This window comes from Dunckerocampus dactyliophorus, chromosome 5 (genome assembly GCF_027744805.1).
Source record: "Dunckerocampus dactyliophorus isolate RoL2022-P2 chromosome 5, RoL_Ddac_1.1, whole genome shotgun sequence".
Classification (NCBI taxonomy): Eukaryota; Metazoa; Chordata; class Actinopteri; order Syngnathiformes; family Syngnathidae; genus Dunckerocampus; species Dunckerocampus dactyliophorus.
Genome location: NC_072823.1, coordinates 29233156 through 29260236, shown reverse-complemented (window position 1 = coordinate 29260236; position 27081 = coordinate 29233156). Strand labels below are relative to the sequence as shown.

Here is a 27081-nt window from a genome sequence, read left to right as displayed (position 1 = left end):
GTTTTTTATGGGGAAAACAGCAATGACAGAAGTGGAACTGCACAAAGGACAAAATGTGTGTGCTGTATGTATGTAATATAGATGCGTATTCTCGAGGGATGGGAAAACTTTTACACTGACAGTCATATAAGTGCTGTATGCTCCCCCATACACACACACAGATAGGATGGGGCCCACCTGAGCTCATTCGGCCTGTTTCATATTAGCGTCTGGCAACACGGTGCTCACATTAAGGCAATCTGCACAGCACTCGTGACCAGACTGCCAACGCGTTGTGATGCTGTGATGACCTAATCACTTGGCAGCTCAACAGTTGACGCAGCCTCCCCCTAAAAAAAATGACCCCCCCCCACCACCACCACTCTACTTCTTGGTGTATTTTATTGTGTGTCCTAACAAGTGATGGATTAGAGAGCTTTGTGTATTTTTATACCTGGCAGGAAGCCCAATTCACCTCCAGCTTTGTGAGTCCACTGCTCTTTGCTGTACAACATATTCAGTATACTGTACACACCTGCCCTTGCAGTACTTAGATGAGCCACCAGGAGCACCAATTTCACTTCATTTAAGCAAGTTTGACTGGTCAGACTTTGACTGATCAGTTCAATTTCACGTATTTATCCTTGCATAGATTTATGTTGTTGCAGCGGATTGTTACATCTGGTTGTGCGTGTTCTGCTTTTGCTTTGGCTTTTTATGTTTTTTTCTGCTATGCACACTGTAAATTATTGGCTAAACGCTTCCATTCACAAGTATCCCCAGAGGCCCCTATAGTCACTGGGTGCGTGATCACACAAGCAATTGACAGCTGGGGTCTCTAAAGGTCAAAAAGCACTGGCATCATCAGTGGCTGTAGGCAGCCACCTAATATATACAGTATATTTTTTGTATTAAATGCACATTCGAAGTATCATGAGTGGTCAGCATCCTGTGCCTTTTATCTAGCTCTGCATACGCTTTAAAATGTTGGTTATACTACTCAGCTGTTGGTGTGAAAGTCATGCGTGTTACCATTGTTGTACAAATGTTTATGCTAGTACTGTAATGCTGGCCTTACCGCTATTACAACATTGGTTCTGGCAAAATTGTAATGAACATTTTCTTCACAACAACTGAATCATACAAAAACTGCAGTGTATGAAAACCAAGACAGCATACAAAAACTCTCAAAATTCTGGTAAATTTTTCTGCCAAAAACTGAATCATATGAAAACTGGGGTGTACAAAAACCGAGGCAAAATTTTAGATTTTTTTATTTAATGAAAAACAAATGATACAAAAACTGTGGTGTGCAAAAACCAAGGCTGACTTTTTAGATGAAAATTGAATCATACGATAATGGGGACATACAAAAACCGAGGCAAAATTGGAGTGATTTTTTTTTCTTTTTTACAAAAACTGGATCATACAAAAACAGGCGTATGCAAACCGGGGCAATTGTAGTGAAACGTGTTGACAAAAACCGAATCATGCTGCAACTGTGGTGTACGAAAACCATATAGCAGGAGCCAATTTTTGAGTCAACAAAATTGGCCGGGGGCCCCGACTATATATTTGATCCACACACACTAGTTTAAGCGTATAATTCTAACAATCCACCTGGAAGTATTTGTCTTATTTCATCTGTGTACGTGTCAGTCTGCTACAGGTATATGTGCTTGTGTCCCTTTTTTCAGGAGTACTTTAAACATCAGACCACATCAAATCACAAAACAGTTTTTTACAGAATAAGACACCTGAAATGTACATGAATAAAGGGTGTGTTATACAGTATGGACTATGAAATATGAAACATTGACTATTACATGAATGTCCCTTTTTTTTTTTTTTTTAATTACTTCCAAGATGGTGCAGTGGGTAGGTTAACTGGTGTGTCACATTGGTGAGTTAGTTTGGCACCATGGGTGAGGTAGTTGTCTGGTTAACAGCTACTTAAACCATCAAAAGGTTGTTCTCACATTGACTGACTCTGACTACTTGCTAGTCATGTTGCCAGCTTGTGTGCTGAGAGTTTAAATTAAATACTTTGGAAGCAACTGGCGGGCTGGAATTCAAACGCTTGGCGGGCCGGATGTGGCCCCCCGGCCGTAGTTTGCTTACCCCTGCCATAAAGTGCACAAAAACCAAGGCAAAATTTTAGTGGGATTTTTCATGAAAAACCAAATCATATGAAAACTAGGGCGTACAAAAACCGAGGACAAATTTCTGTGGAAATTTTCGTCAAAAGCCAAATCATACAAAAACTGGGGGGTGGGGAAACTGAGGCAAAATTTTAGGAAACATTTTGCCAAAAAACAAATCATAAGAAAACTGGGGAGTACAAAAAAGAAATGAGTAAAAATGTATTAGAACATTTTAGATGAAAACTGAATCATAGAAAAACCAAGGCGTACAAAAACCGAGGCAATGTTTTAGTGACCATTTTAGACGAAAAATGAATCATACGAAAACTGAGGAATACAGAAACAGAGAGAAAGGTTTTGGACAAAAACAGAATCGGACAAAAACGGGAGTGTACGACAACGGAGGCAAAACTTTTGACGAAAACCGAAAACGTATGAAAACTATGATGTAGAAAAAGTGAGGTTTAACTGTAGCGAGACCCATCGCACAAAGGGAGGTCAGATTGGAATCTGTGAGGTAGACATGCTGCATCTGTCCTCTATCAGAAGGACGTGTTTGTCATAGATGTACAGCACCTTTAAACATGCAGTGTGTCCACGTACTGCATGCTGACTCAGCACATTTGCAGGAAATGCCACATGGTATCTTCATTGGAGCACAGCAGCAATGTCATGTGTTGAGGGAAGCTCCCTTCTCCTTGAGCTTGACGCCCACTCCCTAGAATGCCGATAACCCCCCCCCCCCCCCCCCCAGGCTATTCACAAGCACTACCCTGCTTCATATTTTTGTGGGGGTCCATTGACTTTCTCCTTTTCAGTCTGCCTTTAATCCGTGGCTGTGTCCTCAGTGGCCGTCCACAGAGGGGCTATTATTCCGGGGCCTTATTACTGCGCCCCTCGCGGCTTATCTCCTTCCTGGTGACAGTCTTTTCAAGCCTCCCCCTAATGACCTGGGGAAGCTCACATGCTCAACTTCCCAGGGCCGTGGGGGCCTCGCTGATGTCACCCCACCTCCTGGTGCTGCCAAACCAAAATAGAGAGGTGCCCCCACCCCTTGCAGGTGACCACACTAAGGAAGCCTGTTTGGACACCCACCTTCTTCAAGACGGATTGTTTTGGACGGGGCTACCTAACTCCTCATTCGGGTCTTTAGCTAAAAGCTCCCAAAGTTGATCAACAAAAGTAGTCTGCTGGCAGCTGCTGGAAAGCCTTCTAGCCCCAAGAGACTTCGTTAAAACTCCACTATTCTTCTTCTGCCCATTTGCCAAGTGCATTTGGATTTAAATCACATTCCAAGTCCCCCCGAATTCAAAACAACGACTCCCCCAGCTGGACTGTGTCTAGGAAGTCGTACCAGACTGCTTTTACTGCACAGCCTCCATAGCCGAACGTGTTCTGATGCCAAAGAACATTTTCTCATATAAGAAATATGTCATGACAAATGATTTGTTTCAGGGTCAAACTCTGACCGCCATGTCCAATGTACGGACATAGCAGACACCTGTGAGTCTTCTTCTTCAGGCCAAACAACAATTTAAGCCCATTTTTAGGAACAGTAATTCATAATTGTGAAAAATATTGAGCCAGCTGCATACAGTGCTTTGTGAAAAAGAGTTTAACCACCGTACACTAAAACTAAAATAAGGTAAAACGCCTCACATGTAATGGAAAAGGAAAAGAAAGTTGATTGCAGAGCGGTGATGTCACACAGTGCCATTTTATGTCAATGAAGCTTTGTGGTGTTTCGGTGATTGTATTACTCATATTGTACTGGGAAGTCAGACACTTTCCAAAGTCCTGGTTCTATGGTTATCATCACACTTTGACTTGTTGCCTCCATTGGTAGCCTTCATAAAAAACACCAAAAACACAAACAAATGCACAATGCCGCTTCGAAAACTGGGGTGTACAAAAATCAAGGCGACATTTTAGGGACAATTTTTGATGAAAAATGATTCATACAAAAAACATTGTGTATGAAACTTGAGGAAAAATTTTAGGGACAATTTTAGATGAAAGCGGAATCATCTGACAACCGGTGTGTACAAAAACGGATAAATATTTGAGAGAAAATGATACTAAAAAACAAATCATATAAAAAATGAAGCAAAATTGTCGGGAACATTTTTGACAAAAACCGAATCATCCAAAAACTGCGGTGTACAAAAACTGAGAAAATATTTTAGGGACATTTTTTTGAACAAAAACAAAGGCAACATTTTAGGGAGAATTTTTGACAAAAAACTGAATCATATGAAAACTGGGGCAAAATTTAAGGGGACATTTTTGCCAAAAACACAAAAACTGTGTTGTACAAAAACCCAAGCTTTAGTGAAAATTTTTGATGAAAACTGACACAAACTGGGACAAGAAAGTAGTGGAAAAAAAACGGAAAGCCAAAGAAACGAACAATGTTTTTTTGCATCATGCGCTAAGAGGACGAGGACAAGTAGCAATGATTTGGAGTATGAGTGTATGAGAAAGTGGAAAGGAAACCGTAGCTCTCCTTGACCACCTGGTCATTTATCAGCACGACCAGAGCCAATGTTGTAATAGTGGTAGAAGCAAACTGCTGAGTCAGCATTAACAGCGCTGATGAGGTGATTGTAAACCAAAGTACAACAAATGTAACACGCATGACTTTCACACCAACCATCAGAGTGGTGCAAGCGACATTTTAATGCCCCCCCAGGGCTGGTGTTTGCGTCTTTGAATCATAAAGTTTGTATTCAGGTAGTAAAGTCATGAGTTTAGTGAGGCAATTTGCGACCAAAAGCGTCTTTAAAGCCTTTTGAGTTGCCATTGGAGCTTTCAGCCACGCCTTACCCTTCTTTTAATTACCTCCAAACACTCAACCCCCCCTCCTGCTTCCTCCAACAAGGTTACGGTGAGGACAGAAGAATGCACGGAGTCAAAGAGACACCCTAAACGCTGTTTGCCCGGAGAACAGCCGGCAAACTGAAAGCTAATCAAGAAAAGCAAGAAACCCCCACAAAGTTCAACAAAGCATCTCAGCGCTGCCAAACACACAAAGATTACACTTTGTGCGTGTGCGCGTGTGTGTGTGTGTATGGGGGGAGCATCACATTTAGAGGTAATCCACTTAATGGAGAGTGGTTGTAGTCTTGTACAAAAGAGTTCTGTGTGCCATAAATCGCATTAAAAAGACATTGTGGGATTATCTTATGACATTTCTCCACAAACAGTTCTATAAATACACTCAAGGACACTTCATTAGGGAAGGAATCACCTTGTAAATAAATACTTTCACATATTATAGCTAAAGGCCACGCTCATTTATCATCAAGTGAACATATACTGTATTATGTATTATTATTTTATTATTCTCAACTGAACTTGGGCTGCACGGTGGCCCAGTGGTTAGCATGTTGGCCGCACAGTCAGGAGATCAGAACCTGCGTTCGAGACTCCGTTGGGCCTCTCTGCGTGGAGTTTGCATGTTCTCCCCGTGCGTGTGTGGGTTTTCTGCGGGTATTCCGGTTTCCTCCCACATTCCAAAAACATGCATGTTAGGTTAATTGGAGACTCTAAATTGTCCATAGGTATGAATGTGAGTGGGAATGCTTGTTTGTCTATATGTGCCCTGTCCTGTGCCCAGTCCAGGGTGTACCCCGCCTCTCACCCAAAGTCAGCTGGCTCCAGCATACCCCCACCACCATAACGAGGATAAGCGGCATCGAAAACGGATGGATGGATGAATTTAACTTTTTTGTTTATCCATCCATCCTCTTCTGCTTACACGGGTCTGAGTGTCTCATGAGGGAAGCCCAGACTTCCCAGCCTTGGACAACATACAGTATGCAAAAGTTTGGGCACCCCTGACAATTTCCATCATTTTCACTGACAAATCACTGGGTGTTAGTAGAATGAATGTACCTTTTAATTTTAATATATCAAATAACTGACGGACAGAGCAATATTTCAGGAGTGGAATGAGGTTTATTGGATCAACAGAACATGTGCGCTATGCATCACCACAGCAATTTATTGGCTTGTCCAAATGTTCTTTTGCATACCTCAGGCGACCCTGTTTGTGTTGATGTTGTAGTTCTTTGGAAGTGGTCTGTGGGTTGTTTGACAGTTCTCACCATGTGTCGCCTTTGCCTTTCTGAAATGTTTCCTGGCCTACTACTTCTGGCTTTAACAATAACTTTGTTTGCGGTCTCCAATTTCCTCATGATGTTCCCCACTGTAGAAACTAATAGCTAAAATCTCTGAGATGTCTTTTTGTAGCCTTTGCATAAACCTTGATGTAGAACCATCTTATTTCAGGTCATTTGACAGCTGTTCTGAGTTGCTCGTCTTCACAGGAGATTCAAAGAGATTTGCAACTGGCCATCTTAAATACCTTTGATTAGATGATTGGCTGCATCGATCTATGAAATTCAAGACTTAAAGAGCTCACAAAACCCGTTTTGTGTTCCAGTGAGCCAGTGTGAGGTAGAGGTATCCAAATCAACAAAATAACAGGGGTGCCCACATTTCTGCACCCTTCTAATTTTGTTTTGATGCATATTGACAATCCAACAAACCTCATTTCTCTTCAGAAATACTTCTGTATGTTATGTTTTATATCAAAATGAAATAACAGATCCACATATTCATTGATTTATGAATAAAAATGTTGGGAATCGTCAGGGGTGCCCAACGGTGATTTTTTAAAAATGTGTTGTTTACGTTCTGTCGTATTGTCCCTTGACAAGATGTACTGGAATGAAAATGTGTTGTCTGCCATGAAAGGCAAGGGGAAGGAGGATGCTTGCAAATCACGTTAAGTGTTTTGACGTGCAGGTTTAAGTCATCATTGGATTTAGATAAGCGGGGAATTCCATCCGATTCCATTCTGGCAACAGTCCTGTCGTATATCACCTGGAGGCTGGAGCGCTCAGATTATATCACAGGCGCCATCACACGTGGAGCAATGGAAAGATGCGTGTTGGTGCAGCCGTGCAGCCTCCCTGCAGGGGCGCCATTGGAGCTCCTTTGCAGCATCTGTGCTCCTAAGAAGCAGTGCTTCAGCTGTAACAGATCGTTTGTACTTTGAATGGAATGAATTTGCCGGGTGCGTGGTCCACAAAGCCAAATAACTGCTGGGGCCTCTGAATTTGCACTGGGTCAAAAAGCGACTGTAGCTGACGTAATTTTTATATCTGTGGTTGGCATCTAGCAGCTTTATTTACTTCTGTATGCGCTTTCAAGTGTTCATCAGCCCTATTAATGCTGACTCAGCAGGTTGCTCCTTACCACCATTACAACATTGGTAGTATACCTGTTTCCAAATGACCATGTGGTCAAAGAGAGCTATGTTTTCCTTTCCACTTTCTCATGCACTCCATATCATTATTTAATATTATTTAATAGTCGTTATGTATAACAACTTTTCACATTTAGCAAATGACAGTCTCTCTTCGATTTATGGAAGCACACTTAACAACCCTCTTGGTAATATTAAAAATGCTTCACTTATTTTTACTCTTGGCAGATGTAAAAATGTTATTATGCAACTACGAGTATATTTAATTACATTTGACTCGAACTATTTACAGTGGTGTGAAAAAGTGTTTGCCCCCTTCCTGATTTCTTATTTTTTTGCATGTTTGTGACACTTAAATGTTTCAGATCATCAAACAAATTTAAATATTAGTCAATGACAACACAACTGAACACAAAATGCACTTTTTAAATGAAACCTTTTATTATTAACGGAGAAAAAATGTCCAAACCTACGTGGCCCTGTGTGGAAAACTGATTGCCCCCCGCGTTAAAACATAAATTAACTGAGATTAATTGGTTATTAAAAAGGTTATAAAGACATTTCTAAAGCTTTAGGACTCCAGCCAACCACAGCGAAAGCAATTATCCACAAATGGCAAAAACATGGAACAGTGGTGAATCTTCCCAGGAGTGGCCGGCCAACCAAAATGACCCCAAGAGCGCAGTGACGACTCATCCAAGAGGTCACAAAAGACCCCAACCTGAATTTTTTGGAAGGTGTGTGTCCCATTACATCTGGCGTAAAAGTAACGCCGCATTTCAGAAAAAGAAGATCATAACAACAGTAAAATATGGTGGTGGTAGTGTGATGGTCTGGTGCCGTTTTGCTACTTCAGGACCTGAAAGACTTGATAAATGGAAAGCTGTGATAAATGGAAAAATCAGTTCTGCTTTCTACAAAGAAACCCTGAAGGAGAATGTCCGGCCATCTGTTGGTGATCTCAAGCTGAAACCAACTTGGGTTCTGCAGCAGGACAATGATCCAAAACACACCAGCAAGTCCACCTCTGGATGAAAGAAAAATTAAATGAAGACTTTGGAGTGGCCTAGTCAAAGTCCTGACCTGAATCCTATTGAGATGCTGTGGTATGACCTTAAAAAGGCGCTTCATGCTGGAAAAGCCTCCAATGTGGCTGAATGACAACAATTCTGCAAAGATGAGTGGGCCAAAATTCCTCCACAGCGTGTAAGAGACTCATTGCAAGTTATCACAAACGCTTGATTGCAGTTGTTGTTGCTAAGGGTGGCCAACCACTTATTAGGTTTAGGGGGAAATCACTTTTCCACACAGGACCATGTAGCTTTGGATTTTTTTTTCTCCCTTAATAATAAAAAGTTTCATTTAAAAAGTGCATTTTGTGTTTGGTTGTGTTGTCATTGACTAATATTTAAATTAGTTCAATGATCTGAAACATTTAAGTGTGACAAACAGAAATCAGGAAGGGGAAACACCTTTTTCACACCACTGTACATGATTTCCCATGAACTGCTTTAAAATTTGAACTAAAGGGAGGCTGACCCGGTCCGAAAATAGATTTTTTTTTGTAGGTGTATTTTCATTCCCTTTTAAACTCTAGACCGGGGGGGGTCCAAACCGTTTCCAGTGAGGGCCACTTAGTGAAAAATGAAAAGATACAACTTAGCAACTTTTGTAAAGCTATGCTAAGTCAGGGGTGGCCATTACGTCGATCACGAGCTACCGGTAGATCACCAAGGTAGTTTGGGTCGATCGCGTAAACGTCACTTTGTAGTTGTCATATGACATCAGTCAGCTGACATTAAGCTCCCCTCCTGATTCGCGCTTGCTCCCCCGCAGCGTTTCAAGCTACACGAAGATGCAACTTTCATCTTTATTATTGTGATGATGGATGAACTAACTCTGCGGTCAGATGTCTATATCTATATCTATGTCTATATCTATATCTATATCTATATCTATATCTATATCTATATCTATATCTATAACAAAAGTTATCTGTTCACTTGTAGCGGCTAGCTACGTAGAAAAAATGTGTATTGTTTGCTGGCTTTGCTTGGCGTCATGAACTCTACTACAGAAATCAGTGTTTTCTACACGTTGGCTTCTTAAACTATTATTTCACGATGAAATGCAAAATGTGCCCATTGGTGAAACCTTTTCAATATGTTGCCTTGACTTGGGCTGCATTGTCTTTTGCATCATCATTTTAAATTCTTGTATATGGCTAATGTTTGCTAGCAAATGCTAACTGGACGTAATACATGAAGTGTGTGCCCTAATGAACGTTACATAGCTAATGTGACTGACTTATCACCAGTACTATTTAACTATTTAGGAGTTATGTGTATTATCTTTATTTCCATATTGAGGTGAATTATGATAGCAACTACTTTGATGACCTGTAAACTTAGAAAATGTGAATGTGAAATACTAATCATTCATATTTACAATAGAATTTCATAGTTTCCTGGTTACATTTTGTATATGTTATATGTTTTATAGAAAGAGGTAGATCATTTGGACTTGTACTTGCATGCTGACAAAGTGCGTGTACTCCTGATGTACATGTATAACCTACATAAATACATACTCATATTTTATTAAAATAAATATAGTAAATGTATATACATTCTATATTTATAGTAGTAGGTAGATCTTTGGGACTTGGTCATTTTAAAAGTAGCTCACAGGCTAAATAAGTGTGAGCACCCCTGTGCTAAGTAGTAGGATTCCAAAACCAATCATACAACCGATACCGATCACATGGATGAACTATAAATTTTTCAATTTATGATGAGTATTATTGGCCAAGGGTGCCATATAAGGGGAAAGGTTGGGACAATTCCAAGGTCCCCTGACTGCCATGGGGCCCAAAAAATAGGTAATTCATTTTTTTTTCCCCATGGGGCCCAGAATTCCTGGTGCACCCCTACTATTGGCTATATGACATGAAAAAAGGAAGCAAAAATCACCTTCATTTATTTACAGTATCTCTTGTGAAACTAACAGAGGTGCCTTCTTTAAGGAGACTTTTGGGTGGGAGAGTACATTGGTGGAGTTCGAGCAGGACTTCCACGTAGCACATAGGTGGGCTCCAGGTGAGAGAGCAGTCGGCGAACCCGGTGGCTTCCACCGCTGAGAAAGGCTGCTCGTCTAGTCAGTTATTTTTCGGGTTATTTGCGTTATACTTCTGACTGCCACGCTCATACAGGCGAGTGTCCAGTGTTGGCTGCGTTACCTGCCGTGTGACCGATGCTCCACCGTGAGCCTCACCATACTCCGTCAAGTATGTTCTTCAAATGCTGTGTAAAATTAAAGCTTTTTAATGTGCTACCCCCGCAAGACATGTTTTATGCCATGTTTTTCATGTTGTATCACTCTCACAAATGGCACGCAAGTTGCACAGGGCAGAAATGTTTGTTTTGGTTTTGGCACGCCTGAGCAGTGTGAAGGAAAGTGGGCGTGGGACGCAGCTCCAAGACGTTAGAGCAAGACACTACACTGCACACGGGCATGGCGATAGGCTGCATGCTGCAATAGTACTAGCCAGAGGTGATGCCTGTCGTGCTTTTCCACGGAAATTGGCCGATATCGATTAGTGGCCGATCGATCGTAGCATCCTTGCTAAGACGTACATATTTCAAGAAAAAACTGCATGTCAGATTTGTCATATAAGTGGAAATGCCTATTTTTAGTATCAACATGCCCCCCCCCCCCCCCCCCCCCCCTCCCCCCGGCCAAAAAAAAATTGTCCAAATACTTCAACTTTTCGTTTTAAATAATCTTTGTGAATTTTCTTCTCGTAATATTTTGACTTTATTCCCATAATATTATAACTTTTCCCCTGACCTATTTTTAGTTTATGTTCTTTTGTTTGTCTCTCATATTACGACTTCAAAAAGGAAAGTCTTTCTTCTTTGATATTTCAACTGTTTTACTAAAATGACATGACTTTTGGTCATAATGTTACAAGTTTATTCTCGTAAAATTGTGAATTGACTGTGAAAATAAAAATGTTACAAGAACTTGATTCTTGTCCAATTATAGTTGGTTTTTTTCATGCTCCTACTATTTCAACGTTCTTCAAGTAAATTTTATTCTCATAATTATAACTTTATTCTCATTATATTTTGACTTTATTTATTTATTTCTCGTAAAAGAACTTTTTTCCGGAGCCTAATTTTCCAAAAATGACAACTTTGTTGTTTTGTTTGCTTTTCATAAATACAACTTTTTAAAATTAAAATTTCTTTAATATTTCAACTTTATGCTACTAAAATGGCATTATTTGACTCACAATATTATGATGTTATTCTCATAAAAAATTATGACTTTTTCTCATGAGATTTTTCTCTTTAACATTTTCACTTTACTCTTGTAAAATTACTGCTGATTTCTCCATTTTTTATGTTTTACTTTTATGAAATTAAAGTTAAATTATTAGGATGTGCCACAAGGGCCAATAAATAAACAGCCAGGGGCTGCACATGGCCCCTGGTCTGCACTTTGGACACCCTTGCTGTAGCCGCATACTGACACTGGATAGTAAAATAATACGAGTGAACACGCAAAATATGCTGCCCTCTGCATACAAATACCACAGAAAGTTGCAATCAAGCAACGTTGCATTTAGTGACAATCATAACAGAATCTGCCATCTAAGCCAATAAATAGCAGAAACAGCTTGTTTTTTTCTTTTTTTTAAGTAGTTCTGTTCTTTTATGTGCATGGAAGCACATCTTCCTGACCTTTGACCAGGTACTACCCCTGTAAGAAGGCCTTGACCATAATGACACCCTTAAAGACTCAACTAAAATCACAGCTGGACTACCATCACGTGTTATTGCTCCCATCCTCCACGCACACAAACACGCACAAGCTGTTTCCTTCCATCACACTTAAAATATATGAGCCATAAAAGCCTGTCGAGTATCTCTCTCTCCGTCACTTAACTCTGGCATCTGTCCGAAACGCCCCAATTTGTCAACTTCAGCCCCCCCAAGGACCTGTGCGGTGGTTGTATGTTTACGGAGAAGGAGGGTTTAGCTTTGCAACCAGAGAGAGCATTCTCCAGGATTAGTTTTGGACATCCATCACTTTTCCCAAGCTGGAGTCCATGCAAGGCTCCGGTATCCTGCCTGAGATCCACACGCTGATAACATGCACTCCTACCTTTCCCCTCTTCCTTATTTGGCTTGAGCTCGGATTCCGAATGGTGATTATACAGGCATACCACTGGATGGTGACGTTTTTTCTATATTTTCAGGATGTAATTTATCGTTGGAATAAAGCTCTAATAATCCAGTAACAATGAGAGTAATACTATTGCTTCCACATGACTGGCATAACGTTGCATGAAAAGCATGGAGCTCACATTTGATGGCCCAAGCGTCGCGCAATAAAATCTGGTCTAAAATTACATTCCCGAAATGGGCCCTGCCACCAGTTTCACAGGTCATCACAAAATCTGGTGGCAACATCAATCATGAAAGGACACACAAAATAGTCTCAAGAACCCATGTTGGAAAACAAACGGGAAGTCGGACATTTTGGGCAAAAACCAGGGACCGTACTTAGACAAACTCGTCCTAGGGTTTGTTTTTATTCATGAAATGAATTGCTTTGTCATATAAAAACAAAAAAAGCCAAGAGTTGGGCACAGGAAATGATCTCTGAAAAGGCCAGTACCCAAACTCAAGCACCCATCATTTTATGGCTAATATATACTTATTTCACAACCAATTTACAGATTTCACTGCCTTTTTTAATTAGTTAATGACATGTCTAATTATTGAATGGTATTTGTATTTATTGATTTTAGTATTATTTCAGGCACTTGCACTTGTTTAATCAGGGCTCCGGACTGCAACGAAGTGGTCGCACTTTGCGACTAAAAAATGAGACATGGCGAGTCAACTTGGCGAGTCGTGCGTGTGCGACCAGATAAAAGTACAGTCGTTGGCAAGTGAGGCACTTTGTCCCTTGTTACTGTAAGAATGATGGAACATGTGGAGTCAATTGACGACAGCTTGTGACAGTCTACGCCTATCCACACCAGCGTGTACGATCGCTCATACTTTTCTTCCATCTTTGATTGCACACTTCTCTCTCGCTCTCTGTTTCTGCTCCACGGACTCCAAATGTGACTCTTTTACTTCTAACTACTGTGACATTTTGTCTTTAAAACATATGATGCCCAACGGAGATTCCAACCCAGATCTTCCCGATCCAACATGCTAACCACTATATTAACCACAATGTTGCTATTTTAGTCTTGATTCACGCGCTTAAAGGGCCCCCGACAGGATTCATCAACTTTGCTGAAATGTGTCACATATTGTTTGTAATTATGTTCTACATTGTTCCATTCTTGAGAGCGAACGATCAATTCGCAAAAATGACACGGCGCCACCAATGACAAACTAGCTCTCCGTTACAGTCCGCTTGCATTGGGACCAAGTGGCGCAGTAGTCCCGGGCTGGAGCAGTAGCGTGCAGCGTGATAGCGGCCATTTTAGATGATCGTTCAAGGCACACAGAACACTGCGTTCTAAGGCTATATAAACTTTGGCTATATATTCCACCTTTCCAGCAGTAGAACATAGGTAAGTTTCAGGAAAATATCAGTTGCCGACTAGAAAAGGTGTGTGCACGCGTGTGCATGTGTTAAAAAAGCCCCACAATACGTTTTTTTTCCTCCTTGTGGTACCCAACGTAACAGCTGCTTGTATGCAAGGGCTTCCTCTTCCTGTTCTCAGCCCTTTTATCAAATGCACTTCTGCCACCTAGTGGCCGTTTTGGTGGCATTAAAATTCCTCTCAAGTCCAATCCATTTGTGAGGAGTCGCATCAGCACTCGTATAAGATGTCTAAATGCCTTGTTGGGATCAGGCGTTCGGGTTTATAAGCACGTGTAACTACGTTTTTGGTGTTGAATGAGTTAAGTACATTTTTTTGGAAATCCTGTACACAAAAAGAAATGGTGGTACCTTGGTGGAGGTAATAAAGAGCAGGATTTGGTATTGTGGAGTGGACAATCCTGCATAAAACAGGCACTTCATCATAAAACTAGTATGAAGCACGAGTGTATTTCAACGATTTTGCAGCTCTTTCTTGTGTGTCCTAATGATAATCTCTGACGTTTCCACGTCTCCAGAACCAGTCTGGACTTGCTCGTCCCGCATCCTCAGCCTCATCCGCCGCGTTTGATCTACTCTGCAATTACAGCGTGTAGCAATCAGCTCCCCGTCCCGAAGACCGTGATAGAAGTTGAAAGTGTGCACACTCATTGTTGACACACACAAACACTGCTCGCTATGTCCAGCAGCATCTTTTTTAATCAAAGATGCACTTTTTTTTTCCATGTGCAGAACTCCATCGATGTTTTCACCCAATTCATTACATATTCATTACATTTATTTAATTTTTTTGTATTACTTAATAACATTGAATTATTTAATGGCATTTTTTATTTTTTTATTTATTACTTGAAGATTTGTTATTTATTTCATTGATTTTTCTCTACTATTTGATGGCTTTTAAAAAATGGATTTCATAGATTGTTTTGTATTTGGCTTTTTTAAAATTTATTTTAATCATGTTTTGTATTATTTAGTGGCATTTTTTGAATTCATTTCTTTATTTTATTGATTTATTGGCATTATTTAATGGCTTTTTTGTTGATTTAATAGATTTTTTGGTATTAATAAACAGCATTTTTAATCTATTCAATTCTTTTTTTGTATTATTTAATGCCATTTTTTATTTATTTGAGAAATTGTTCTGGTTTTATTTAATGGCATTTTTAAATGTATTTAATAGATTTTTAAATAATATTTAACGATGTTTTAAATGTATTTTATACATTTTTAAATATTATTTAACAATGTTTTAAATGGATTTAATTAGTTTATTGTATTATTGAATAACATTTTATGTATATAATTAATTTATTGTATTATTTAATCCATCCATCCATTTTCTATATCGCTTCTCATTAGGGTGGCGGGGGTATGCTGGAGCCTATCCCAGCTGACTTCGGGCGACAGGCGAGGTACACCCTGGACTGGTCTGTATTATTTAATGACATTTTTAAAATGTATTTAATAGATTTTTTTAAAAAGCCATTAAATAATACTAAAACAACTCACTTAATTCATATTTTACATTATCTAATAGCATTTCTATTTATCTACTAGATTTGTTGAATTACATAATGTTTTTTATGCCATTGTTTATTTATTTAATATATATTGTGTATTATTTAATGGTATTTTTATTTTTAAAATGTATTATTTAATGTATTTTAATTTATGTAAAAGATTCTTTGTATTATATAATTGGATTTTGTTTATTTCATAGACTTTTGGTATTATTTAATGGCATTTTAATTATTTTTTTTTATTAGGTATATAATGCCATTTTTATTTACTTTGTAGATTTTGGGGTATTTGTTTGCACAAATGCACAAGATGCATTTTTTTATGTGCAAATGTTTTCCGTCCCAAACTTGCTCACATTTGACACACACATGCTTGTCAGTCCTGAGTAGTGAAAAACAAATTTGGTGGCGATTCGGTGATGATTCAGTTCCAGCCGGGTTTTGTAAAATTGTATGAATAATTTCAAGTCAGTCCCACGTATGGGATTGAAAACAGCGCCACCGTGTGGTGTATTTGTCAGGAAAATAATAGCACAGGCAACACAGCACAAATGTTCCCAGCATAAAGGTCATGCCCAGCCGACATGTCTTGTCATGTCCCCCCCCAACCCCCCGCCCCATGAAAGAAGTCCTACTGTATACTTGTATAAGGTGAAGCATTGTTTTATAAACCACCTGCGTGGAATATACGTCTTCCTTTCAAGTGCCTGCGAAGCTCACTGCCAGCCCTCCAATCCGCCGCCGGGGTGTTTATCCAACAAAAGGACTCGGAAGGTATTTCCAACATGATTACAAGATGACAATACAAGAAGAGCGAAGGGGGAAACCCCGAAAAAGAGAGCTCAGGATGTCTCAAAACAAATTAGGAAGTTGTAAAACCATCCAAATGTGCTATTGTACGTGACGAGATTAGTGTCAGGAGGCCACCTGGGCTTGAGGGAACATCTCCAAGTCAAGCAGTCAGGGCCTGAGAACGTGGCAAAGAAAACCAAGCTCATGATCATTTGCCGCACAACGCAGCAGCAACAGAACCAATGTTGTAGTAGCACTAAGTTGATCATTGCATAGCAAACAACAGCACGACAAGCAACACGCATGACTTTCAATTTAATTTTTGTATTAACCCGTGTGGGGTTAGTAAAAAAATAGATCAGGAGCTTGCCTACAGCCACAACTGTTGATGCCAATGCTTCTTTAGAGACATCTGCGGTGATGTGATTTTGAAACTTGAATCTTACATCGAGCACCTGAGACTCAGTGAAACTCGAGTCTTTGTCGAGTAACCGTGAGTCTGTGAAGCTTAAATCTTCATTGAGTACACGCGAGTCAGTGTAAGTTGAGTCTTCGTCAAGTAACTGTGACTGAGTGAAACTCGAGTTTTTGTTGACTCAGGGAAACTTGAATGTTTGTTGAGTACCAATGAGTCAGTGAATCTCATGTCTTTATTGAGTACCCCTGAGTCAATGAAATGCAAGCACCTACGAGTCAGTGAAGCTCAAGTCTTCATGGAGCACACGTGAGTCAGTGTAACTCGAATCTTTGTCGAGCACCTGTCTTTGTCGGGTACCCGTAAGTCAGCGAAACTCGAGTCTTCATCAAGTAACCATTAGTCAGTGAAACTTAAGTCTTCATCCAGCACCTGCGAGTCAGTGTATCTTGGGTTTCTGTCAAGTACCTGAGAGTCAGTGAAACTCGAAACTTTGTTGAGTACTCATGAGTCAGTGAACCTCATGTCTTCATTGAGTACCCTTGAGTCAGTGAAACGCAAGCACCGGTGACTCAATGAGTGTACTCGAGTCTTCGCAGAGCACCTGTGAGTCAGTGTAATGCAAACCTCGAGCATGTTAAGTCAGTGTCTCAGAGTCAGAGTCTCTGTCGAGTAACCGTGAGTCAGTAAAGCTTGAATCTGTCAGTGTAACTCGACTCTGTCGAGCACACATTAGTCATTATAACACAAGTTTATCGAGCACCCATGAGTCAATGAAACTTGAGTCTGTCAAGTCACCGTGAGTCAGTGAAGCTCAAATCTTTGGTGATCAACTCAAGTCTTCGTCCAGCACCTGTGAGTCAATGTAACTTTGTCGAGCACCTGTGAGTCAGTGAAGCTATTCATCAGCATCTGAGTCAGTGAAACTCTATGTTGAGTAACCGTGAGTCGGTAAAACTCCACCCTTTGTAGAGGACTCGTGAGTCAGAAGTCAGAAGGGTTGATTTGAGGCAAGGAGCATATGTGTTGCTCTTTCCACAGGGTTAATACATTCATACAAAAGCAGCTACAATAAGAGTTGCACCATTGCACAATGAATGACATGTTTAGCTGGCGGTGGAGGGATGATTTACGGAGAGAAATATCCGTGTGTCCAAGAGTACAAATGAGCGATTTTTGAACAACTCATTCATGAATCGCACATCTCTACTCACACACAATTTGGGACTGTGGCCAGAAGACTCTGCCCACTGGAGTGCAATGCAATGCAACAGCAGCCAAAAAAGCCAACAGACATTCCCTGAATGGAATGTGCTACGAGCCAAAGGGGAGAAATGAGCCGAGAAGTCTTCCACATTTCCCCCAATTTCTGGTTCTGTTGCCTCATATAAAAACAAACCACAACTATTTGTGCCCCCCCAACACACACTCACATTATTCTACGGTTTTCTTTGAAGGCACTTCAAGGGAATCCCAAACGTTGTGAAATCACAGTGGGATTTCATGTTTACATGCAATATATTAAGCACGTGTTGATTGCATGGGGACACAATGAGTAGTGAAGGGGAGCTACTGACCTCTATGGGTGGCAAGGGGACCTACATGGGCCTTTATAGTACAGTATGAGGTTAAGTGACAATATATTCTGAAACAGAACGGAGCTGGCATTACAGTTCTAGACCAGAGAGCTCCCAGCCTTCTTAAAAGCCTGAATAAAGGGAGTGTTTGTCGAAAGATGACTGGACTGTTTGGTCCATCCATAATTGTTCTCCATGACTTCCTCTGATCACTTCTTCCTCCTGCCGAGCTGATTTAAGCAACTATGGCACTTACTCCTCCCTCTGCCCCTGATCCCAAGCTGCAGGATACTTTTTTCTTTTCTCCTTCCTTGCCCTCCACCTGCCACCACCTCCTTGCTCAGGAGAACCAGGATCGTGCCTTTGGAAGCGTATACACTAACAGATGCATCGGCTTAATTATTGGCAAGGTATGCGATTGCATAAAAATGAAGTCCCACAAAGTAATAGAACCCCTTAAAGAGGTCAAATGACCAGGTACAAAAAACAACAGTGCAAAACACCCATTTTACCAATACAACACAACCTTAAAGCCACAGTACCGCACATTCAGGCAACATTATTAAAAACAGTCATCATGAAGGACACAATACCTACCGCCCTTCATCCACCCTTAGCTAGATGAGCCTGTCCTGTGTTTACACTCACCGCTTTGGGCTTCGCTACGCATCGTCAGTCGGCTACAGACGGGGAAGCTGTACGTTTGATCGTTTAGTTGCTCTTCAGTTTATAGGCTAACCTAGCATAATGTTGCTGTTAAAATGTGTTGTTAGCGCTGTATCTTGCATAGCTATGCTAGTGTTGCTCCACTCCTTAATGTTACATATGAGATGCATGGCATTGCATGGCACATCATCACATTGTACAAGTGCAGAGTATCAGTGTATATGTTAAAAGTGGCTGAAGTGCACATTAGCCTCTGGGGGACAAACACAACTCATGAAAGCCACACACACATATAACGTCATGTTCTCAGCAGAGCTTACGAAAAAGCACTTTGATATCGTTTAACTTCCAGCATCAAGGCAAGATGTTGGCCAATACACTGTTGTGGGAGACTTGTTTAAAATGGCTGAAAATAGACACATAACAATTACCAATAGCAATCCTACGGCCAGCACTACACGGCTCCGTACAAGTAATAAGAAATAACTACCGATTATTATTGTTATTAATAAGCCATATTTGCATATTCAGGTTACACTCACAGGCAACTGCTGAGGGTCCCTGCCCAAAATGTCTCACAAAAACAGATTTTTTTTCTTTGATTTAATACTGTTTTAGTTTGAATTCATGTGCTTAAAACAGAAAATCCGCTTCCTCCTCCCTTCTCATGTTACTGCACATGTGCACATTGATTGCGGAAGAGGGTAGCAAAACAAACTTGCTGACTCACTTTGGAGAAAAATGAAGTGGAGCAGAGCAGAGGGGAAGCGGAGAGGAAAACAAACAGTTTTTAATAAAACTAGCGAAGATGTCAATGTTTTTCACAGTCACAACAAACAGACACACGAGCACAGCAAGTGGCAGCAGCACCAAATGAAGCACAGTCGTTCGTCATTTATGGCGGTTAAATGGTTCCCAGACGGGACCATAGTAAGTGAATTTCAGCGAAAGTACGATTCAATATTAATACATTTCATATTTTCGTAGTTATGGCATACGATCTAAATACGTTGAGTCATCTAGGGAACGTAGTGACCAGTCTAGTGCCTGCCCCACTGAACAATTACTGACACCAAGTGGCCAATGTAGAATACTACATTCAAGTAGAACGCCTCTTCTGCTGTGCTTTTTTTATTTTTATTTTTTACCAATAATAGGCCATATTCAACCACAAAACAGTGATCATTTACTAATGAATTCATTTTTTAAAAACGGCATTAGCGAGGGATGACTTGTACTGTATGTTGAGATGATTCATTGTTAGGTAATAATAACCCCCCAGGAGGATTTGAAGGACCTTATCTAGTTCAGAAAATAGGACAATTTTCCCATATTAACACTTGTTCATCGATGATACAACTTAAGCTTACAGATAACTTTAAAAGATTTCAGAAGCAGGAATAAAGTGGCCTGTTTTCTGTTGCACACACTGAAGACCTTGTGTTGAAGTGAGAACAAATGTTTTGTCAGTACAAGGACTTAATACGCCCCCGTTTGTTCATATGGTGCACACAGCTCAACCAACAACTTCATGCTGTCTCCTTTGTGCTTAGTTCTCCCTGACAATCCAGGCGCACTCGGAATTGTCAGTGACAAGCGCTAATTGTTTTTATTTGTATTCACGTACCGCCTTTGACAATTGGTGTACTTATTTCAGATGGTGCATTGGTGCCCGTGGCAGGACGTCAAAAGCAAAACAAAAATGTATTTTTTTCTACCTTTGTTTGGGTCTACGTAATACTGCTTTAATTGGACGGCACCTTTGGGTCTTTCGAGCCACCAACGTAACACTCACTATCAACATCAGATAATCGTATTACAGTTGACGCTAAAAGTTTTAAACTTGTCTTTGTGTCCCTCGTATATGACGAGTGGCAATAAAGACGCCTGTGAAACGTATCTTCGATGTCTTTCAAAAACGTTGATGCCACGTTTACATGACGTTTTTGCTAACAAGCCATATAGGCTCCATTCCAAGCGGACGTCCAAGTACTTGCAGTTGGCTCAGGCTGGACTTCGGACCCCACTGGTAAGTCGTAGCTCTTATTTAAAATACAAAATTTACTGTCGGGTGGGAATGCCTCGATGACAACTAAGATTGTGAAAAGGTCATTTTACAAAGTATTTTTTCAAATGGATGCAATGCGTATTGTTTGGCCATGAAGGGTCCGTAGTGTGCTTTTATTTTGAAGACCGCACATTACCGGATTATGGAATCACAGGAGTGCCAAAATTAAAAGGTAATACGTGTGGAAATACAAAGAGAATTAATAAGAAAAAATACACATGTAGTCATATTTTTCCATTTTGTCAGTTTTTGGTTTTTTTCCAATTTGCCGTTGGTTTTCCTGTTTTGAATTTGTCTTTTCCACTTGCGTTTTGCCATTGCATTTAGTAATGACAAAGACAAAAGAATGATTTCTGTACTGTCTATTTTTTTCCATTTTGGCGTCGCTTTTCCTGTTTTCTTTCTTTTCCATTTGCGTTTTCATTTAGTCATGACAAATGCAAAAAGAAATTTAAGAAGTTAAGGCATTTACCTCAAGATTGCACCACAGTGCTTCATCCATAACTGCTTTCATCAACGCAGATGTAGCCTTTAAGACTTTCCGTGACATCTTCCACCATCCGAGCAATTGCTCATAATTCTCTTTGAACACCTATTCTCAACTCGTCCACGTCCACCATATTTAAATTTCCCATGTTTACTTTTGATAAACGTGTATTTGCGTCTACTTTGTGTCCGTGACATTATTTCCGGGCTCCCGAGTTGCCATAACTACATAGCCACTGCAAGCAGAAATCGTAATCACGTGTGCAATACGTTTGGTCAGCAAAGGCTGTGGGCGGGTCATTCTTTTGTATTTGCACGCTTTTGCATTTGTCATTACTAAATGAGAAAACACGAGTGGTAAAGACAAAACAGGAAAAGCGAAGCCAAAATGAAAAAAAAAAACAAAGACAATAGAGAAATCATTCTTTTGTCTTTGTCATGACTAAATGCAATGGCAAAACGCAAGTGGAAAAGACACTTACAAAACAGGAAAAACTACGGCAAATTGGAAAAAAAGACAATACAGAAAAAACAATGACAAAATGGTAAAACAAATGACTACATTTGTATATTGATTCTTTGTATTTCCACACGTATTCCCTTTTAATTTTGGCACTCCTGTGGTTCCATACTGGATAAGTGCTGTGCAAATTTAGTAAAGGAAATATTGCATTATCGTAAGTGGTTTACTTGGTCTAAAAAAATGGACAAAAATAGTTTATTAGCCCCAATTTGTGGGACAGTAAACATTTCAAAATGCACCGGCATTGTTTTAATAAGTTTGTCCAGTCACACTGCTTTTCTGAACATTAATGTTAAAATCTCGTCTAGCACATTCTCACGGGACCAATCTCGTGTTTCGTCTCGTGAGTTTGGTGTCTTGTGACACCTATTCAAAAATGCCGAGAAGGTTGGCTGCTAAACTATTTCATTAACACGGACACTATGAACACGTGATTTAAAACTATTTCATTATGAACACATGTGATATTAAAACTATTACATTAACATGACACTATGAACACGTTTTATTACCAATCTGCAAAGAACGACTGTTTTATTACTAATGACACTGGAGAATGACATCTGTCAAAGCTGATGATGATGATGCAAGTTGATACATCTTGATTAATGACATGTTGCTGTATTGTTGCAGAAGACGCCGCTCAAGTGACTCTTAGGCATACAAGCCAACTGGTAAGTAATAATGGATTCCCAAGTATACTCTAATGGCTCAGTACTGGGTAGGCAAGTGGTCATTATTCCGCCATGTTATACAATGGCGTCCTCTGCTGTACAAAGTGTGGCAGTTCACGTGTTCATTTCAATACCTGCTTACAACTAAAGCTGCGGTTGTGTGTACAAATAAAATGACAAAAATAGCTCAGAGTCCTATTGCATGACATTCTCCAATTGTTCTAGCTATTTTGGACGTTTTTTAAAAATATCACGTGATTCATGTTTTCTGAGTGATGTGCAGCGGTTTCACATACAGTAGCAACAAGTTAATTGGTTTCAGACCTGTCCTTGATACTTGTTCTAACATCTCAAGTTGAGTAGGCTCCATCATACAAGAACTTAGAACATGCGGAGAAAGGTAGACAAACCCGGCAAGAAGCCTCAAAAGGCCTTCATCCACCCGATGGCCACCATCCTGTTGACCTTCATCTTTGGAGTCATCCTGGTCCACATGGCACCGTATAACCAGACAGAACAGGGCAGGCAGGCCGCTGCAGAAGCACCAACTGAGGAAGTTCAGGTGAAAGCACACAGATACTTTGTCGTCACATATGGACAGGGAGTACTACAGTAACCCACAACATGAACTCTTGCAGACTCTGGAAAAACGTGTGGACAAGCTGGCGGTGTTGTCAGTATCAGGGGCCGGTGTCGCTGAAGGGAAAGGCAACAATGACAAGTTGGTCTTGGACAATGTGTACATCAACGTGGATGAAGCCTATGACACCAAAACAGGTACCATGTCACATAACTGCTAACAGCATAGATTCTGATAGCTTGTTAGCTCTGAGGGGCGCTAACAAAGGTGTGATTGTCTCCCCGCAGGCATTTTCACAGTGCCTTCAGACGGCGTCTACTTCTTCACCTTCACCTGCCACATGGATGATGGGAACATTAATAGTGGTCTGTATAAGGAGCCGGCTGAGTGGATGATGCAGGTGTCTGACTTCACCAACGCTAAGGACCACAGTGACACCTCCAGCAGGATGATCGACCTGAAGAAGGGAGACAAGCTGTATCTCAAGCATTATGTAAACCATAAGCTTATTCATAACAGACAGACTGTTTTCAGCGTCCTTCGCGTTGATCCCAAGCTGGATGAATCAGCAGGTAAGTCGGAGGAGTAAAGGTCATTTGAGTGGGTTTTGACCTATGACCTGACACCCTGACATGTCATCCTGCAGAAAAACGTGTGGTGGCGTTCTCAGTATCGGGGGGCAACAAAAAGAATGGTAGGAAGTTGGTGTTGGACAACGTGTACGTCAACGTGGGTGACGGCTATAACAGCAGCACAGGTACCATGTAACGGCTAGCATAGCATTTAATCACTGGGGAGGGGGAGCTAAAAAAAGTGTGATTGTCCCCCTGCAGGCTTTTTCACAGCCCCCTACGAGGGCGTCTACTTCTTCACCTTTTCCTGCCACACGGTTGATGGGATGATTGTTGTTGGTGTGTATCGGAAGAAGGTGTATGGGAACAGCAAGTGGATGATGCAGGTGACTGACACCACCATACGCAAGCGCCACAGTGACACCATCAGCAGGATGATACACCTGGAGAAGGGCGACAGCGTGTATGCCTTGCCTTACTTTGGCCATGGGCTTCAACTTCACTACGGACTGACGGTTTTCAGCGGCTTCCTCGTCGATGCGGTGCAGAATCTGAAAGCACGTGTGGACAAGCCGGATGAAGCTAGTAAGTCAAAGGGTAAAGGTCATACGAGTGGGCTTGACCTATGGCCTGACACCTGACATGTCATCCTGCAGAAAAATGTAAGGTGGCGTTCTCAGCATCAGGCGGCAACAAAACGGAAGCTGACAAGTTGGTTTTGAACAACGTGTACGTCAACGTGGGCAACGCCTATAATGACACCGCAGGTACCGTGTGCTATTGGGTGATACTACATGCATTTCTTAATCACTGGGGGGGGGGCGCTAACAAAGTGTGATCGTGTCTCCTTGCAGGCATTTTCACAGCCCCCTGCAAGGGCGTCTACTTCTTCACCTTGAGCTGCCACACGCGTCCTGATGGGATCATTGATGTTGATGTGTTAAGGAAGAAGATGGATGGCAACACAGAGTGGATGATGAGGGTGTCTGACTCCACCAAATATAAGGAACACGGTGGCACCACCAGCAGGATGATCACCCTGGAGGCGGGGGACGGGGTGTATGTCATGCCTAACGCTAACCATACTCTTGTACGTTATTACGGACAAACGGTTTTCAGCGGCTTCTTTGTCGAACCCATGTAAGCTAGAGGTGGCCGCATCCATCCATGATATTATTGATCGGTATTGGATGGATGCTAGCATGATGAGATGGATGGTTTTCTAAGTTTATCAATACGTACAGTGGCGGGCTTAAGGCACCGCATTAAACTACCGCTATCGTCACAATTCGTCACAATTCTATAATATATGTAAGAGGCTTTTTGCAATATGCTGCCAAACTCCACACATCTACATGACAACATAACCTGACCAACATAAAATTAAAAGCTGCCATCCGATTGGACAAAAAAGCCAACATATGCGAGACACATTTACATGACAACATAACCTGACCAACATAAAATTAAAAGCTGCCATCCGATTGGACAAAAAAGCCAACATATGCGAGACACATTTACATGACAACATAACCTGACCAACATAAAATTAAAAGCTGCCATCCGATTGGACAAAAAAGCCAACATACGCAAGTCGCATTTACATGACAACATAGACAAAAAACCCAACTATTGAAACTACTGCAGCGAAGTTGCAAATGTAGGTCAGGTTTTCTGATTGCATTTAGGCCAGCAGAGAAGGCTTTGCTGGCCATTATGACTGCATACCACTGATTCAATAACGGGGATGTCTGATCACATATTGATATTTGAACAGCACCCCTTAGGATTGAACAGTTGGTATTGGCATTACATCTTGCCCGCACCCGCCTTTGAGCAGGTAAGCTAGATGTTTTCCAGGGAAGATAGCCATTTGGTTAAGTTTAGCTGCTATTGTTAGCTATCATTGAATGTATAGCCTATTACAACCACATAAATTGTCATTTATGCTAATTGAGTTATTGAGTTTGAAAGTGCTACTGCTAACATGTTAGGAATTGTTTGCAACTCTGGGGGCGCTAACTTCGGAACATGTTGCACACATTACAGCCTGCCCTCTTCCTGCGCGAACTAGCTTGCCAGTAAATGATTTCGCGGGCGCTAACTTGAAGCATGTTGATGCGGGTGATGTTCTATTGCACAGGTGTCAAACACAAGGCCCGGGGGCCAGATGTGGCCCGCCACATCGTTTTATGCGGCCCGTGAAACCCTTGGAATAATGCATGCCAATAATGCACGTCACCTCTGCCCTTCTAAATGTATTGATCTGTCTTTTTGACAGAAAGATTGTACTGCATGCGGTTCTTGTAAACGTCAGTATAATCATGCAGCAAGATAACGTATTTTTCAAAAACATACTTGAATGTCTGCATGTCACCATGATATTCTCACTTCTCATTTCGAAGCAAGTTATCCATCAATTTTGTTAGTAAAAATATAATAATCTAATGCATGGGCAACTAATATGAGGTTATAGTTACAATGGGGGCAGCCGTAACTGATGTGGCCCTCAATTGACACCCCTGCAGTCTCATTAAATGTTTGTATTTGATACGGTTTTTCATTTTACAAGTGTGCATTGTGAATTAAGGGTGTCACGATAAATCCACGATGTTTGCGTCATTGACAGTTTGTATGCGTGACTTATGCGTCATGCTTTGAAGTGTTGAAGGAGTGATGCTGGGAACAGCGAGTGCAGGAAGGGTTCTAGTGTGGTTCATGTGCGCCAGCCGCACGCGAGACACCCTATTCATGTATGGGATTATATGGTTTTCACATGCTCACCAAATGTCACTGGATGCTTGAATTTCCTTTGGGATCAATAAAGTTGCGTGGCACAAGTGGTCTCCCAATGTTTACCTCAGCAAGATGAAAGTTTTTCATAAAATGTTAGGGGGCTGCAAGGTCCTTTGTGGGACCTGTGGACATTTTTGGGTTGGCAACCGACGACTAACTCAAGCCATTGCCGCTGTTGCTCTGCAGGCTCCAGTCGTAATGGCACACGACGGGTGTTGAAAAGGCATCAACGTCCACATCGCCAACCCTGGTGCAAGTCAATTCGCAGGCTGTGGAAACGAGGCTATTGGGGTGATGCATGACTTTGGCGCCCTCTGGTGTCATCAGTCTGACAAGTCACCCTATCGGTACCAGTCGCCGACCAACTCGACTATC

General features: G+C 41.1%; 1 protein-coding gene across 2 annotated transcripts; it reads left to right on the top strand.

Annotated features, from left to right (window-relative positions):
- The first annotated feature begins 20597 nt into the window (after positions 1-20597).
- Positions 20598-26750, top strand: LOC129181436 (complement C1q tumor necrosis factor-related protein 4-like). 2 transcript variants are annotated; one of them, XM_054776643.1, is made up of 9 exons: positions 20598-21036; positions 22718-22758; positions 23122-23320; positions 23397-23535; positions 23626-23910; positions 23985-24095; positions 24172-24495; positions 24567-24677; positions 24765-26750. In XM_054776643.1, exons 3-9 carry the CDS (start codon positions 23147-23149, stop codon positions 25052-25054), a joined length of 1434 nt encoding a protein of 477 aa, XP_054632618.1. In that variant the 5' UTR covers positions 20598-21036; positions 22718-22758; positions 23122-23146; the 3' UTR covers positions 25055-26750. The 2 variants fall into 2 exon arrangements, with proteins under 2 accessions (XP_054632618.1, XP_054632617.1); XM_054776642.1 differs by having other exon boundaries at positions 23114-23320.
- Positions 26751-27081: the final 331 nt, after the last annotated feature.